Source organism: Sinohyriopsis cumingii, chromosome 11 (assembly GCF_028554795.1).
Source record: "Sinohyriopsis cumingii isolate HCF-2022 chromosome 11, ASM2855479v2, whole genome shotgun sequence".
NCBI classification, from domain to species: Eukaryota; Metazoa; Mollusca; class Bivalvia; order Unionida; family Unionidae; genus Sinohyriopsis; species Sinohyriopsis cumingii.
Window position 1 is genome coordinate 33569669 of NC_142971.1, and position 19182 is coordinate 33588850.

General features: G+C 34.4%; 1 protein-coding gene across 3 annotated transcripts in view; it reads right to left on the reverse strand.

Moving 5' to 3' along the window:
• LOC149787884 (acylamino-acid-releasing enzyme-like) overlaps positions 1-19182 on the reverse strand; it is an 81422-nt gene that overhangs the window by 2088 nt on the left and 60152 nt on the right. For 2 of the 3 annotated variants that reach the window (XM_089974120.1, XM_089974122.1), the window contains exons 18-22: positions 14175-14285; positions 12328-12376; positions 7730-7760; positions 5133-5235; positions 1874-1980 (exon numbers count right to left, since the gene is read on the reverse strand). In XM_089974120.1, the coding sequence (XP_089830246.1) occupies positions 1874-1980; positions 5133-5235; positions 7730-7760; positions 12328-12376; positions 14175-14285 (401 nt within the window). Of the gene's footprint in view, positions 1-1873; positions 1981-5132; positions 5236-5712; positions 5744-7729; positions 7761-12327; positions 12377-14174; positions 14286-19182 lie in introns of all 3 variants that reach the window. The other variant, XM_089974121.1, reaches the window with a different exon arrangement.

A 19182-nucleotide genomic window follows, 5' to 3' on the forward strand; every position in this document is an offset into this window, starting at 1 on the left:
TGGTCCAGCAGTAAATTAACCGTTTTGTACTCTAAAGCATATAAGCCAATTGGAGCATGCCATGATCAGCAGTAAAAGTATTTATATTGTAATCAATAGCATGTAAGCCAAATGGGACATGCCATGGTCCAGCAGTAAAAGTATTTATATTGTAATCCATAGCATACAAGTCAAATTGAGCATGCCATGGTCCAGCAGCAGTAAAAGTATTTATATTGTAATCCATAGCATGTAAGCCAAATGGGACATGCCATGGTCCAGCAGTAAAAGTATTTATACTGTAATCCATAGCATACAAGTCAATGGGGCATGCCATGGTCCAGCAGTAAAAGTATTTATATTGCAATCCATAGCATATAAGTCAAATTGAGCATGCCATGGTCCAGCAGCAGTAAAACTATTTATATTGTAATCCATAGCATGTAAGCCAAATGGGACATGCCATGGTCCAGCAGTAAAAGTATTTATACTGTAATCCATAGCATACAAGTCAAATAGGACATGCCATGGTCCAGCAGCAGTAAAAGTAATTGTATTCATGGTCTATCAGTAAAAGTAGCATTAAGCAATCCATGTATCCATTAATTTTCTTCAGTTTTAATGAAGTCAAATATGAGTGAATGTTTATCAAGACAATCATATAAACAGGATGCAACATGTTCAAATCCAGCACAGTTTATATGGCATTGTCTGGATATACTACATACACTTGCTTTTAAGTAGCAACTCCAAACAGCACAGACCCAGATGCAGCAGCAGATCCAGGTCTGTGAGGTTGATCAGGAGTGATCAGTAGAACAAAACTACAAAGACCTAGTAGATCAAGTCTCCTGTCTACAGTTGGGCTTAGCTTATACACAAGTCTCCTGTCTACAGTTGGGCTTAGCTTATACACAAGTCTCCTGTCTACAGTTGGGCTTAGCTCATACACAAGTACCTGTCTGCAGTTGGGCTTAGCTTATACACAAGTACCTGTCTACAGTTGGGCTTAGCTCATACACAAGTACCTGTCTACAGTTGGGCTTAGCTCATACACAAGTACCTGTCTACAGTTGGGCTTAGCTTATACACAAGTACCTGTCTACAGTTGGGCTTAGCTTATACACAAGTACCTGTCTACAGTTGGGCTTAGCTTATACACAAGTACCTGTCTGCAGTTGGGCTTAGCTTATACACAAGTACCTGTCTACAGTTGGGCTTAGCTCATACACAAGTACCTGTCTACAGTTGGGCTTAGCTCATACACAAGTACCTGTCTGCAGTTAGGCTTAGCTTATACACAAGTACCTGTCTGCAGTTGGGCTTAGCTTATACACAAGTACCTGTCTACAGTTGGGCTTAGCTCATACACAAGTACCTGTCTACAGTTGGGCTTAGCTCATACACAAGTACCTGTCTACAGTTGGGCTTAGCTTATACACAAGTACCTGTCTACAGTTGGGCTTAGCTCATACACAAGTACCTGTCTACAGTTGGGCTTAGCTCATACACAAGTACCTGTCTACAGTTGGGCTTAGCTTATACACAAGTCTCCTGTCTACAGTTGGGCTTAGCTTATACACAAGTCTCCTGTCTACAGTTGGGCTTAGCTTATACACAAGTCTCCTGTCTACAGTTGGTCTTAGCTTATACACAAGTATATATACAGTAGTAATATTTTCATGAAATATTGGTAAAAATTTCCTTAAAGAAATGAGCTAAAACAAACATTTCTGTTTTGCCATCATATGCTAAAACCGAGAGATAGAATTCAATAAACATTTTATTTTCTGTTTAGGCTTTGATACTGCTTTCTAATATATTTCTTCTATTCTGTACAAGTATTATTTCCACTTATCAGCAAGTCTGATGAAAAAAAGCATGATCATCTAACCTGACTGGTACATTCCTAGCCTTGAGAGCTTTGTAGAGCTCATAACTCTGTTTTGGAGGAACTCTGCGGTCATCCAGACCTATCATTAACATCACGGGGGTCTGAATCTGGAAAGAGAAGAATCTGGCATGTAGAGAATCATCAAGAAATGTCCATATTTTAATTACATCTGAAATATTTTGAAAATTAATCTTTATGCAACACTAGAGTACACCCTCAATTTATCTATTTCACTAAAGAAGCAAAATGGCTTAAACTGAGGGTGACAAAAGACCAAGGTTTGACAGCAATGTTTAAAGTTATGTGCTGTACATCTATATAACAGTAACAAATTAGTTGTAATCACTATAAATTTGTACTTTAAAAATACATTAATTGATATCCACATATTGATACTTTCCATTTTTCAATGGAAAAAAGTATTGCTCAAATTTAAATATCTTTCTCTTGGAAAGACAATAAACAGGCCTGCCATCATCTTCTAAAGCATTTATACAAGAAACATCTAGAAAATCACATCAGAATGGTGTTTATCCAACAGTCACTTGTATCTGTATTTATGACTGGGAATGTTCTCAGTCCATGAGACTAGTTATGCTTGCATGAAACATTTAGACTTTGAGGGGGTATTCAACTATGATTTGTTACAATACTTCTGATTCTAAGTCGGGGGGCCCCGAGTGGCCGAGTGGTCTAAAGCGCTCTCCGTTACAGATCACTGCCATCTCACCTCTGTCTGCATGGGTTCGAGTCTCAGATTCGGCTAATGTGGGTATGTGAGAAAGCTTGCCAGTAGCTTCTCGTGGGTCGGTGGTTCTTTCCGGGGGTTTTCCAGGTTCTTCCTCCAACATTAATACTGGCCACCATGAATAGCCTATCGTGTGCTGAGAAATGGCATTAAACCCTACAAAAACAACAACAACAACTGATTCTAAGTCCATGGGGCCACCTTGTACGTTTATTGAAAAGTTGGGAATAGGCTCAGGGACAGTTCTAGTAAAACTAACATTACACACTGGGAAGATGAATTCAACTCTGAGTTGTCACTCATAGGTGTGATATAGACTTATGTATGATTTTCATTTATACCCAAGGTCTTCAGAGTAAACTTAGACACTTTTTTAAAAATACCCTCACCCATATATCTTTATAAATCTTCACCCTTTATCTGAACTAAAACTGCAGATTTTTAAGAACTGTCAGATGAGCTTGTGACCAAGTATGATTATGATCAGAGACTTCCATTTTAATTAGTAAGGTGGTATAATGAAAGAGGATGTTCTCTGTTTAAACTGGTCACCATGGAGATGAATTTTACTACCATATACTTGCTTACGAGCTGAGCTGGCAGATTCAATTCTATGCAGTTTGTTAGGAATAATTAGTAGAACAAAACAACAGACCCTTTGTACTGGTGAATTCTGCAATGGCAAATCAGGATGTATGTTGTTTGCAGTTGGAGTTCACTAATATGTAAGTATATATACAACTTAAGTATATGCTATTCTCTCATCAATCAAAGAAAAAATGTTTTTTAAATCACATTTTATGAAAATACTTGTATATACTAAATTATGTATGAATTATTCAATAGTACATACCACAGACAGTTGATTGGATTTAAGACTTTCCAGCAAATTATGGCAGAATATAGAGTGTGACAGACGTAATAATATATGCATGTACTTTAAAACAATATGAGGAGTTGATAATTTCTCTGTAATTGTTGATTACTAATTTTATGTTCTTTTAAATGAATAAATAAACTGAATTGTAAACTAATGTAACCTAAATATCTGTAATGTATAATTCAAACAGTTACAACAAATATTATAATTAACGATATCAATAAATTATTTAAATTATAGCTTTAACAAAGATTCTACAGAGGTAAGGAGTTCTGATTTGAGAACATTTGAAGTTATGAGAAATGAAGGCAGGACTTATATCCTAATATCAGTGTATGCCTCCCACAGAAGTGCATGGGTATAAATCATAACTATAATGCACTGTAAATCTATATATACATAGAGAGAGACAAACAGACAGACAGAGAGAGACCTTTCTCATTTAGGACCAACTAGACATCACTGGAAGTATTTTTTGGTGTAAGCTCCATGTCGATATAACCACCCATTCTGTAATTGTGACGGCAATATTTGATTAAGATTGGCAAAATATTTTCATATAAAACAAACTAGACATCATAAGAAGTTTTCTAGTGAAAATCACATGTCAATATAGCAACCTATTCAGGAGAAGGAGCGAATATATGATTTTCAAGATGATCCGATATGGTGGCCATAGTGAATGTCAGATTGGGATAATTTTCTTTTAAGACCAACCAGATACCAAGTCTACTGGTGACTTGCCTATTAAAGGAGTAATGATAACCAGATTTTCAAGCTGGCTTCCACAGTGACCATACTGAATGTCAGATAAGCACCATTTTCATTTAAGACAAATGTGACATGATAAAGAGTCTTCTTGTGTAAACATCATGTTGATATGACTTTCCATTTAACAAGAGTAGCAGTAACAAGATTTTCAAGATGGCTGCCATATTGGGGTCAGATAAGCACCATTTTTATTTGGATCAACTAGACATCATTGGAAGTCACTATGCGAAATCACCATGTCAAAGAAGAGTAGCAATAAAATGATTTCCAAGATGGCTGCCATACTGGAGGTCAGATAAGCACCATTTTCGTTCGCATCAAATAAACAATAAGAAATCAACTGGTAAAAATGCCACGTCAGTATAAGATTTTCTGTGAAGGAGTAGTGATAACAAGATTTTAAAGATCACTGCTATTCTGGATGTCAGATCAGCACCATTTTCATTTATGACCAAATAAAAGGCATAAAAAGACAGTTCATTCAGCAATAACCAGACGTCCTCGGTGGCATCTATTCTGAATGTCTCATGGGTGCCATTTTTATTTAGGACCAACTTGATCTCAGGATGGATGTGTATATAAAGTTTCTTGGCAATCCTCCAAGACGTTTGAGACCAGTAGAGATAACAATGGACAAAAAGGCATCCCTTAAGCTCTTCTGGACTATGGCCAGAATAGCTAATAACAATATTAACTTGTATCATTACAGAGGGTTGATTTAAATCAGTTAGTTGAATACAACATATATCCCATGAGGCATTCTACCATATGCAGAATTGATTTATCACTTATATAAAGGAAAAGTATCATTGTGTATGCTTTCTTTCTCTATCTCTCTAAAGTTAAAAGATAATTATTACCTTGTCAACATACTGTAAAGGGGACTTGCTCCACATTATGGACATTGAGTTGCTATCTGCCAGAGACTTGTATTCAAATTCCAAACCACATTCTGTAAAGTTCCTTAAAAATAATGACATGATGTGAATTTTGGCCATTACTGATATGATTCGTCATTCTATCTATGTGAAGAACAGTTAATGTGTTTCAATGCACATTTCTATATTGTCATTATTACATGAAGTATGGGTCTAACAGATTTATACATAATGATTTAATGGTGACTATGAATGTAACATAATGTAAACCAACATAATAAATACTGAGAAATTTTATGAATGAAAATTTGAGCTAAAAATAAAATATACATTTGTCAATTTCTTTCACATTAAATTTTTCATGTTTTAGTTAAATGAATAAAAATTGCCTGCTTAAAAGTAAATGTACTATTATAGTACATATAATTGTTATGGGGGGTGGTTAATGTCAAGATAGATTACTATGTAAGGTAAGCAAGGTATTATGAGCTAAGTAAAATAAAAGTGTGATATCAATGATTATTATCATAAATTTTGTTACCTAAAAAATAATATAACTTACTTATCTGTGATATCCCCACTTACAGCCTTGGCTGAAAATTTTAAGGCAAGTGTAAAAGGTGATTAATCTCACGACATTTTCTATCAAACAAAGCAGGTCACTGCTAAGTAACACACTGTAGGATCAGAAAAGACAATCAAACTCATGAAATTTTCTACTGATCAATGCCAGGCGCTGTGAGTAATACTACCAACAAAAACTTCTTAAATTCATGAATGCAATCAATGTCATTAAATTTTCTACACGTTAAAGCAGGTCACTGTGATCTATTCTTCCAAGTAAAACATCCTTCAGATCATGAAGGCAATCGATCTCATGAAATTTTCTTCTTATCAAAGCAAGTCACTGTGATCCACACTACCAAGTAAAGCATCTCAAGATCAAAAAGGCACTGAACCTAATAAAAGTTTCTTCTGATAAAAGCCAGTCACTGTGATTCATACTGCCAAGTAAAACCTCTCAGGATCAAAATGGCACTTAACCACTGAAATTTTCTACAGATCAAAGCAGGTCCCTGTGATCAATTCAAAGTAAACCTTAGATTCATGAAAGCAATCAACCTAATGAAATTGTCCACAGATCAAAAAAGAACACTAATCTATACTACTGAGTTAAACATTCTTAAGATCATGAAGGCAATCAGCTTCATAAAAGTTTCTACAGATTAAAGTAGGTCACTGTGATCTATATTACCAAGTCCTCATGAAATGTTCTACAGATCAGAGCAGGTCCCTGTGATCTATACTACTGTGTAAAACATCCTAAAGATCATGTTGGCCTTCAACCTTATCAAATATTCTATACATCAATTAAGGTCACTGAGTTATACTACTTTGTAAAACATCTTAGAGATCACCAAAGTGTATTACATCTGGCACCCATATTCTTCAAACTAATGAACATCTTGACACTTTCTCCTCCAGGGTGATTGTAACATCCTGTAAAAACTGTAAAATCACAGGGAGTCACTTTGAACTTTATGCAAAATTTTAACCAGCAGATTTAAGCAGTATTAATCTTCTCATCACAGACCCATTTAGGGGATATATTTGTAGACACTGTATATGGGTGTCAATAACAATGATGTGAAACAAAATAATGAGTTAATGTATTTTATTGGCAAATAATTTCCTTTCATTGGAAAATAAATAAGATGTTATGTTTTTCTAAGCTTTATTTTTCATCTTAATCACAGCATTTGATATCTTTGTGAATATATGGTGATAAATGCTTCAATGATTCAAGTTTTCATGGCAATCAGCACTAATTCAAGTCTTATCTAGGTAAGTTTGTAATTGATTTACTTTTGTCTGGAAAATAAACTTGGTCCTTTGCTTTATTAATTATCTTTTATCAGTCTTTGATACTTCTTTGTGACTTGGCATGGTATTTTTAATTGTAATCAGCACTAGCTAAAGTTCTGATGTACCAACATAACTACGATGCATTTTCTGTGTAAATTCTGTCTTGGGCACTGAGATACATGGTCCAGATAAGTTTAAATACTGGACTTTGTGTGTTTGATCCTGAACCTGAACAAATAAGGACAAGTAACAACATGAGGATGTGTAAGACACTCAAACTCGGTGAAATACAAGAAAACTGTCATAGCCTAAGCAGAAGTTCATGGTAAAAGAGCCGTTGGGAGGGAGTTTAATGCATCATAATTCATCCTTTCCAAACATGACACATCTCAAGCAAAATGGATGGTTTCATGCTGGAGGATGGTGCTAAGCACCAACACTATCCTCAGAGTGAGACTGATAATATAGGTGAGAACTATTACAGAGCAACACCCAGAATGATTACAGATTGACAGATAAGGCCATCCCATAAGCCCTTCTGGTCTGTAACCAGCAGAGCTAAATTGAATAAACACTAAAAGTGTTTTTGATAATATAAGAACCATAAAATATAAATATAAAGGAAAAGAAACCCCATAAATTTTATAATGAAAGACTTAATTTAGTTGTATCATCCTAAATTCACATCAATTCATGACACCACATCTACTTACCAATCACATATATCCGTGCTTCCACTCATGGCTAAAATAAGGTACATAGAAATGAGACCTTTAAATGAATGTTTCTTTGTAATAAACAAAATATATTTTGAGATTGCACTTGGCCAATGATATCTTACAAAATATGACAGTTTGTAAATATTTGAGAGATTGACCCAGTTGATACATGTTGCCATTACATTTTTTTATTACTTCTAATTTCGCAGTTTTCTGTTAGTGGCAAGGAAAAGTTATGCCCTTCATTAGGTGTCAAGTTCCGCTAATAAGAAAAAAATACTATATCGAAAGTAAATGCAAAACCAGTGGCAAATGATTTTGTGCAGCAGCTGATGCCAATTATCTGTCTTTAAGGTCTTTTAAAATTTATTATTCAGTTCCAAAAGATTCACAAGTTTTTAATTGTGAATTTAGGAATCATACCACAGTATAAATAATACCTAAATCTTTTTCTTCTGCACAAACATATAACAATATACTGATCCTTAAACAACTTTTTTAAAAATGTAACTGATATGGAAAACATAGATATCCATAAAGTATTTGCTGTAGGTGGGAATTAAGTGTGACATATCCTAATATTTGGCATTGAATATATTTCTGGATAGATATTATAAGCTCTTTAACTGCCTCCCTTGGAATAAATATCCAACTTTTGGGCCATTTTTACATTTATGTATGGCTGCTCTTGGCAGATGTAATAATCTTCAAATGCTTTTGTATCTTTACACAAAAATCACATTACACAATGATTTAAAGTACATGAACAAAAAACATATTCAAGACAACATTGTAATTCTGTACACAATAACATGTCAAAAGAAATACTTTGGAAGGTTGACCCTATTGATTTCTCCCAGAGGAGGTAAATACGACTGAAACTTATGACTGTTACACATTCTTCTAATCACCACATCTACCAATGATTTTGAATGACATCCCTTGTCGACCAACTGTTTGAAGTCAGGGGAGATAATCAATGCAAGAACACATAAATCCTGGTTAAAATGCTGCCTGATTCATTTTCTTTCATGAATGGACCAAATTTACCTACAGCTTGAACTTATCAGAATATTCATCACTACTTTGTGCAATGTAGGTGTAGTAAATTTAAATATATCTTCAAAATTAGTTTTTGGCTGACCAAAAAATCAAGTCCATTAACATTCAAAAGTGTAGAAAAAACTGATAAACTGCTATAATGGCATTATATATAATCAGGTCTTCTGAATTATGGATAAAATCTGCATATCAAATTTCATTTCTTTTCCTTGCATGATCTTTGCAACATAATGCTGACAAGTTTTACTTTTGCTAACAAAAGTGCAAAAAATGTAAAAATGTATTTCAAAGAAAGAAAGAAACAAATAAAAAATTGCTGTAATGGCTTGAAAATCTAAACAGGTAATTAACTCATGACCATCAGGGTTGCATCTATGATGTGGTAATGTGAGCACTTACCCATACTTAATCTGAAGAAAAGGTGGGCAGGGCAACATAGTAACATGGGGGGCATCCCAGTATAGTGTTAAAAAAATTCAAACCATAAAATAGCAGATATAATATGTGTATTCAGTTCATATCAGGTGTTCTCTATATAACATTTAAAACTGAAATCAGTCTTGTCTTTTCTATTAACAGTATTTACTCTATACACTAACCATTAAAGGATCCAACCACGCTGGGATGCCACATTAATGTTTGAAGAAAAAAAAAATACATTTATAAATTATACTGCATGTTGAAGGCATCAATGAATCATTTTCAAAAAGGCTTTATTTTTTCATCTATTTTTATTTTTAAGAGAGATAAGGTCATTTGAAAATTGTATCCATTTTAAGATGTTATTTATTTTTTTCGTATTAGATTTAATGTGATTACTCTGATTACCGTGTTCAATGACCAAAAAACTATACTGAGTATAAATATACATTTTATTTAGCATTTAAGGAACTAAAAATATGATCAAAAACAAAAACTGTAAAGCATTTTAACTGATCTTTTTGCAGGTTGCTGGCATTTTCAGTCATTACACTAACAGTAAGTGGAAACAACTCTTTACAGATGATACTCTATTTTTTTTTAAAACCACATTTTCTGATGAATACTTTTTATTTTTGAAACTAATAAGGTCATACTAATTAAAAGCAATATCTAAACAATCAAAAACAACTTTTTTCATATTAATCTGCAAATTTGTTCATGTCATATTTTGCATCATCAAATTATTCTTTAATTTTCAGCTTCAACTAAAAACAACTATAGGTAATAAACATAAGTATGTTATGTAGTTAACTGTATCATGCACTGATATCATTAAGAAAAGTCAAATAACAAAACACTAATGTAATCCTGTCTTTTAATCTTAAATAAGAGTCCCTTGTTACTATTAATATATAATGCAATAGTTACTGCACTGTTAAAGCTCAGGAAGTCCATAAATACAAGCAATGATTTGTTTTATTTCACCCCAAAATCAATAAGGTCTGGTTTTCAAAACACATTCACAAAAAGTAAAGATATGTTTGCGGTTAGATCTAATCAACATTAAGAACCAGCATCAGAAAATGTAATTTATGTGAAAAACCACTGTAAATAAACTATTCGTGCATTTAGTTATAACAAGATTTTCCAGATGGCCACCATCATGCAGAAGAGCACTATTCTATTGAAAACCAGGTACATATTGATAGTGTTTTAGTAAAAAGGAAATTTTGTAATAAAAATATATTTTTCCAAAATCACTTAACCAATCACACAAACATTAGGGAATAAATACCACTAATTCAGTCTTCCCACAAAAACAAATATTCATCTTTTCCATCTATCATTATCATATAGACCAAGAAAAGTAATTCTTACAAATTATCTCCATTTGCCAGTGTTAGGTGGTTCCTCGTATACAATGTAGTTTAACACTAGACTATCATCTATCTCTGGTTGCTAAGCATATGGGCTGGTCCGATTAGTGTCAGTCAGAACAGCAGAAGACAGTCAAACAAGAAAAGGCGAGGAAGATCTGAATATAACCCCATGTACCAAATCCTTACAGGCACAAAGGTAATGCATGGACATGCAAGGGGACTTATGCTACATGCAGTAAGAAGTGTTTTAGTGAAAACTCCACGTCATTATGACCATCCCTCAAAAAAGAGTTGTAATAATATGCTATTTAATCTGACCACCATGGCCTTCCTGTTCGAGGTCTCATCAATATTACTTCGGACCAGCTAGATATGATAAGTAGCCTTTGGCTTAAAAACTCAATCTAACCATCTATTCTATAACAAGATTTTCATGATTGGTATGATAAAAGCTACAAAGGAGGTCTGATTTTCATTTATGACCACCCAATCATCATAAGAGCTATTTTAGTGAAAACCTCATGTCAATACAACCATCCAATTATCATAAGAGCTATTTTAGTGAAAACCTCATGTCAATACAACCATCCAATCATCATAAGAGCTATTTTAGTCAAAACTTCATGTCAATACAACCATTCAATTATCATAACAGCTATTTTAGTCAAAACTTCATGTCAATACAACCATTCAATTATCATAAGAGCTATTTTAGTCAAAACCTCATGTCAATACAACCATCCAATCATCATAAGAGCTATTTTAGTGAAAACCTCATGTCAATACAACTATCCAATCATCATAAGAGCTATTTTAGTGAAAACCTCATGTCAATACAACCATCCAATCATCATAAGAGCTATTTTAGTCAAAACCTCATGTCAATACAACCATCCAATTATCATAAGAGCTATTTTAGTCAAAACCTCATGTCAATACAACTATCCAATCATCATAAGAGCTATTTTAGTGAAAACCTCATGTCAATACAACCATCCAATCATCATAAGAGCTATTTTAGTGAAAACCTCATGTCAATACAACCATTCAATTATCATAAGAGCTATTTCAGTGAAAACCTCATGTCAATACAACCAATCAATCATCATAAGAGCTATTTTAGTGAAAACCTCATGTCAATACAACCATCCAATTACTGGAAGTCAGATCAGCAACAGTTTCACTTGGAATCAGTCAGATGATACTACAATAAGTCTTTTGGTGAAAAACCCACATCAATGTTTCCATCCAGTCAGAAGTGGCAGCAAGATTTTCAAGATCAACACAATGGCTATGCTGGATGTCAGATTGGAACCCACTTCAGTTAGGATAACCTAGACATTATAAGAAGTCTATAGTGAAAACCCATGTCAATATGACCATCTGGTCACATGTAGTGATAAAATTTACAAAATGGACATCATGGTGGCCTTAGCGGATGTCTAAGGGTCACAATTTTCATTAAGTACCAACTATACGTTGGGATGAACGTGTCTGTAATGTTTCATGGTATTTCCTCCTAGTAGTTTGGAAGAAGTAGCATTAACAAACCTGTGCTACTGGATGAATGATGGATGACTGGCCACTGAATAACCTCTAATAATATATAACCGGTAAAGCTAACAAGGAAGGGTACAATAGCTTGTCAGCCAAAATGACCAAAACAATGACAATTAAGAGTCATCCACATTTCTAAGAATAAGTTAAGCAGATAAATGTTCTACTTACAAGCTATATTTATGACTGGATTCCTGCATACAGCTGCCTTATAGAAACTCTGAAATGACGAATATGTATATTTGTTTATATGGCAAGAAAAGAAACAGAGCACAACTTTCAAAGAATATTTTTTCATGTGAAAATATGCAATGAAATCTATCTAGAATAAACTTTGTTTCCTTAAATACTTGATACAGTAGCATTGTAATTTCAGTTCAAATTATTTTATTATAAAATGATTCTGTCCCATTTTCAATGAAAATATTTCAGTAGTCAATAGACCAGTTTCACATAGGTGAAAATAATATCCTCAAGTTATTTTGCTAAGTTTCAACGTTTCAAAATGAGGTTCTCACTGCTGGGGCACTCACAATCAAAATATCAGAATGTGAGAAGTATATAGATTACAGCCAACAGGATTTACAGTATTTAACCATCAAACAAATAAAATAAATCTTAAATCTGAACAATGAATGTCAGCTGACACACGGTCAAGTTATCGTGTACCTACACCTTAACCTGCAGACAAAAGGACACCTCACAGTCTAAAAAAAGTTGCTGTGTGATGTTGACATTAAACATTTCAGAATCTGTTTTGGCTCTCAAAAAAAATCCTGAATAAACTTTAAATGTTTTATCAGAAACGAATTTCCATCAGATTTATGACTATTTAGTTTAAAAAATCAAAAGTCATGAAAGGAAAAAACTTTGCAAGACAAAAATTTCATTTGCATTTTTTTGCTGAAAAGCAGGTCATTGAGATTAAAATTTCAAGTAACAGAGACGTCATTTGTGTATAGAATGTAATTTAATTTAAAGTACCAAAGCTATAGAATAATGTTCTTTCAGAATTAAAATACCAAAACTATAGAAAAACATTATTTAAATTAAAATGCCAAAACTAAAAAATAAAGTTATTTTAATTAAAATACCAAAGCTAAAAAACAAAGTTCTTTTAAGTAAAATACCAAACCTATATAATAATGGTATTTTAAATTAAAATAATTAAACTGTAGAGTAATGTTTTTAAAAAATTAGAAGACCAATATTATAGAATCATGTTATTTAAATTAAAATACCAAACAAATGATTAAAAACCAAAACTACAGAATAATGTTATTTTAATCAAAATACCATATTACAGAATAATGTTATTTTAATCAAAATACTAAACTATAAAATAATGCTATTTTCATTAAAATACCAAAACAATAGAATACTGTTATTTTAAATTCAAACTGTTTAGACAATTGTCAGACTTAGATCCAAGGTTTATTTAGACATTTTCAGGGTTTAAAACTAATATTAGTTTGCTAGTTAGAGACTAGAAGATTTCACTACAGACTAAAATCTGTACATTGGTATTACATGTAGTCTAATGGGACTAAGAAAACTTTTACTTTAAGTTTAAATTCAGCAGAAAGGGTGGGAACCATATGCTGCCATCTAAATCTGCAATAGTAGTGTTTGTGTTTCTACTTTATTTTTCCTTTAATCACTGGTTCTTAAAAAAAAATATGTGTGTGCATGTGTCATTCAATTCTTTTCTAACAAAGAAAGCAATATTAAAATATTCATAATCCCTTTAATAAAAATATTTAACCAGTTTTTCTTGCTTCAATAAGTCCTCAGAAAAGATTTTAAATTTCAAGCATCAGTCTAAAAGATTCAAATATGTCTTAGATTTGAAATGAAAATGAATAAATAAACAATAGTTCTATTTTTTGTTAAAAATAAATGTGATGCATGTTTGTAAATGTTTTGACACAAAAGATATTAGCAAAGATTGTCAAACAACTGATTTTTCTCAGAACAAAATCCACTAGTTCTTGTTGGATGAAGCCTGCAAAACTCACTGGGTATTGGCCAATTAAATGAGCTGTCAGAAACCCCCCATGGGAGCCTCCCCAAATGACAACCCTATTGGGGTCAATGTCCTCTGTAGAAATCACTTCCTCAGCTGCTGCCTGAAATGAAAGAAGCACTAATATGATAAATTCCTACATATTAAAGCGGTTCTAAATGGTTGCCCCACAAAAATCTGTGTGAAATTTGCTATTTTCAAATTCAGGAATTTCATCTGCATCTTGAACTCATCTTTTTTCTAGCAAAAGAAAACACCTTAAGTTGGTTTTTTGTAAATAATGGCCTCATTTGGTGACTGTTAACTGCAGCCATGTGGGTCTATGAAAACCAAGGCTTGTTTTGTCTGCTGTTTTTGATCTTGGAACTGTGTTTTTCAATCATCATTATCTGAAAACCTGACATGATATCACATACATCTTGACACAGCTCCATGGAAAAATATGAAAAATAATGCCAAGTTAACATTACTAAATGTAAAGCAGTCAAAACATGTTTATGTATGAAATATTAAAGGAAGACAAATGACAAATTAAATAAAGTGTTAGAACATGAGTAATTTACCACTGCTGAAATAAAATGTTAAAGTGGGAGAATGGACAGAAGGTGCTACTTGCATCAACAATGGGACTGAAATTCTTAAGTTTTTTTAAACTTTCTGTTAGTCTGATGATAATCATATCATATATCAGTTTATGATATTAATATGTACTAGAGGTTTACCAAAACACTAGAATATCTTATGAATCGAAAATGCCCCATATTCAAACTGTATTAGGTATTTGTGGCACCAATATTCAAATGATTTTGAATACAAATGGTTTAAATAAGATCTTAATGTGTATCCAATATTCCAGTACTAACCATATTTAAAAATACTGTCAACCTTTGATTGATTTAAAGCATAGTATGTTGTTTCTGTCACAATATAACTGTATTATGTCAAGTTGTTTTTACATGAAATGAAGACTGTCTCATTTACTTACGCTTGTGACATTAAATTAAATTAATAAATTATTAATTTTACCATTAATGAATATTAATTTTATCAGTATTGTTAAATAATTATGCAATTATTGATGAAAATTTTGAGTAAATTTCATTCTCCAAACATGCGTTTTATGGTCAATTTCGTTCTCCAAGGACACATTTTATAACAATCAAAACTTAACCTTGCACTTTCTGCAAAAATGCCAGCCGAGGTTGAAATTTCATATCCATCAGCTAAATATAAACTGGCTGTATGGAAATAAGTTTTCCAAAGTGCAAAGAGGGCAATAATGAAAGAAGCTGAATCTATTTGCATGTTATGTAGACACATTATCAGGTATTTATTACAATTTATTTATTACAATTTAATATTTATTTATAAACTTTAGTTGTTGATGCTGTAGATCATTGCTGCCTATAAAGGTGAACCTTTACTGTCTGATATTCATAAGTGCTTTCAAAAACAATCTTAGCAACATGGGTCTATTTATTTAATTCACTAATTTCAAGCTTAAAATGTCATAAAATATATTTGAAATCATGTCAAATGAGAGAGTGTTCAGTATTGGGCTGCTATCAAACGAGAATGTTTTGATATGCTTGTCTTTTTAAAGAAGAATATTATTATTTGAACTGGTTTTATGTTACTAAGACTAGTAACTAGACACTGAGTAAGATACTAAGTAACCTGTGAGTCAACTAACTTTCAGATTAATTGCTGTTCTACTTATTGGTTCTTGTTTTTCTTTACTGAAAATTCATGAATAAATATTCATATTTGTCACCCTGTATTCATGATATGCATCGTATTCGTCACCCTCTCTATTCGTTACAGCCCTAGTTAATACATAATGTATCATTAGGATACATACAATTTATCTCCATGATATCATTCACAATTGTAAATCGGTATTGTTCACTTACCTGATGACTCATTTTACTTGTGTACAAGTGCAGTACCATATTTCATTATCAATAATTACCACTAGTTAAGCCATTCCTTCTAATTTTTGTTTCCACTTCCATTATTACAAGAATCACATGGCTTTGTAGTGGTATTTACATGCTAATTAAATATGATACGGCTGTATTCAGTCATTTCAAGTTAATACCTGTTTGAGGTCAAGATTCTGCAGACCAGATACTGTACCATATAGTTAAAGGAAATGCCAGGTGGTTACTATTGTAAATTCCTCAGCCAGTGACATTTATGAACTTGCCGATGGAACCAACAGCAATTTAAAGTATATCTAACATGAGCAAAGATCAAAATCAGTTGCTGCCTAAGTAAAGGAAGAGTACATGCACATTAAACAAAATCTTAATTGTTGGAAATGGAGAGGTCGTTATACTTGCAAAGAAAATTAGACAGCAGGCAAAATGGTCATTCTTGGATTTAACCTAATGGAGACTATATGGATATAACTAATGTGACTATTTAAACCCTGAAGGAGTATGGTATGTATTTTCATAGTTTACATTTACTCTTTCATTTATTAATGTTTTCTATCTTTGACAAAAGCTTCAGCAACATGGGGGCAATAAGTTAAAGAAAAGAACCAAAAAGTCCACAAAGAGCTGAACTCTCTCTATATATTGGACCATATTTGATTTTGATTATGAGGTACAAAAATAAAAATGCGATGGAATACATATGCATCCTTTTCTCTGTATCTCTCTTCCCCTCCCCACCCCTGGAAAATACAGAGCCAGATCTTCAATCAAACACTGGGCCTAACCTACATCAAATACAGGGCCAGATCAACATTGAATACACGGCCAGACCTACATCAAATACAGGGTCAGACCTTCATCGAATACAGGGTCACACCTACATCAAATACAGGGCCAGACCTACATCGAATACAGGGCCAGACCTACATTGAATACAGGGCCAGACCTACATCAAATACAGGGCCAGACATACATTGAATACATGGCCAGACATACACTGAATACGGGGCCAGATCAACATCAAATACAGGGCCAGACCTACATTGAATACACAGCCAGACCTACATCAAATACAGGGCCAGATCAGCACTGAATACAGGGCCAGACTACCATCAAATACAGGGCCAGATCTACATCAAATACAGGGCCAGACCTACATTGAATACACAGCCAGACCTACATCAAATACAGGGCCAGATCAACATTGAATACATGGCCAGACCTACATTGAATACAAGGCCAGACCTACATCAAATACAGGGCCAGATCAACATTGAATACATGGCCAGACCTACATTGAATACAAGGCCAGACCTATATCAAATACAGGGCCAGACATACATTGAATACAGGGCCAGAAATACATCAAATATGGGAACAGACTTACGTCAAATACAGAGCCAGACCTGCATCAAACACTGGGCCTGACCTACATCAAATACAGGGCCAGATCAACATTGAATACATGGCCAGACCTACATTGAATACAGGGCCAGACATACATCGAATACTGGGCCAAACCTACATTGAATACATGGCCAGAACTACACTGAATACATGGCCAGACCTACATTGAATACAGGGCCAGACCTACATCAAATACAGGGCCAGATCTACACCGAATACAGGGCCAGACCTACATTGAATACAGGGCCACACCTACATCAAATACTGGGCCAGATCTACATCAAATACAGGGCCAGACCTACATCAAATAGAGGGCCAGATCTACATTGAATACAGGGCCAGACCTACATCAAATACAGGGCCAGATCTACACTGAATACAGGGCCAGACCTACATCAAATACAGGGCCAGATCTACATCAAATACAGGGCCAGACCTACATTGAATACATGGCCAGACCTACATTGAATACAGAGCCAGACCTACATCGAATAGTGGGCCAAACCTACATTGAATACATGGCCAGAACTTCACGGAATACATGGCCAGACATACACTGAATACAGGGCCAGACCTACATCGAATACAGGGCCACACCTACATCAAATACAGGGCCAGATCTACATCAAATACAGGGCCAGACCTACATCAAATACAGGGCCAGATCTACATCAAATACAGGGCCAGACCTACATTCAATACAGGGCCAGACCTACATCAAATACAGGGCCAGACATACATTGAATACAGGGCCAGACCTACATCGAATACAGGGCCACACCTACATCAAATACAGGGCCACACCTACATCAAATACAGGGCCAGACCTACATTGAATACAGGGCCAGACCTACATCAAATACAGGGCCAGATCAACATTGAATACAGGGCCAGACCTACATCAAATACAGGGCCAGATCTACATCAAATACAGGGCCAGACCTACATTGAATACACAGCCAGACCTACATCAAATACAGGGCCAGATCTACATCAAATACAGGGCCAGATCTGCATTGAATACAGGGCCAGACCTACATCAAATACAGGGCCAGACCTACATTGAATACAGGGCCAGACCTACATTGAATACATGGCCAGACATACATTGAATACAGGGCCAGACCTACATCGAATACAGGGCCACACCTACATCAAATACAGGGCCAGACCTACATCGAATACAGGGCCAGACATACATTGAATACAGGGCCAGACCTACATCAAATACAGGGCCAGACATACATTGAATACATGGCCAGACATACACTGAATACGGGGCCAGATCAACATCAAATAGAGGGCCAGACCTACATTGAATACACAGCCAGACCTACATCAAATACAGGGCCAGATCTACATTGAATACACAGCCAGACCTACATCAAATACAGGGCCAGATCTACATCAAATATAGGGCCAGGTCTACATTGAATACAGGGCCAGACCTACATCAAATACAGGGCCAGATCTACATCAAATACAGGGCCAGATCTACATTGAATACAGGGCCAGACCTACATCAAATACAGGGCCAGACCTACATCAAATACAGGGCCAGATCTACACTGAATACAGGGCCAGATCTACATCAAATACAGGGCCAGACCTACATTGAATACATGGCCAGACCTACATTGAATACAGGGC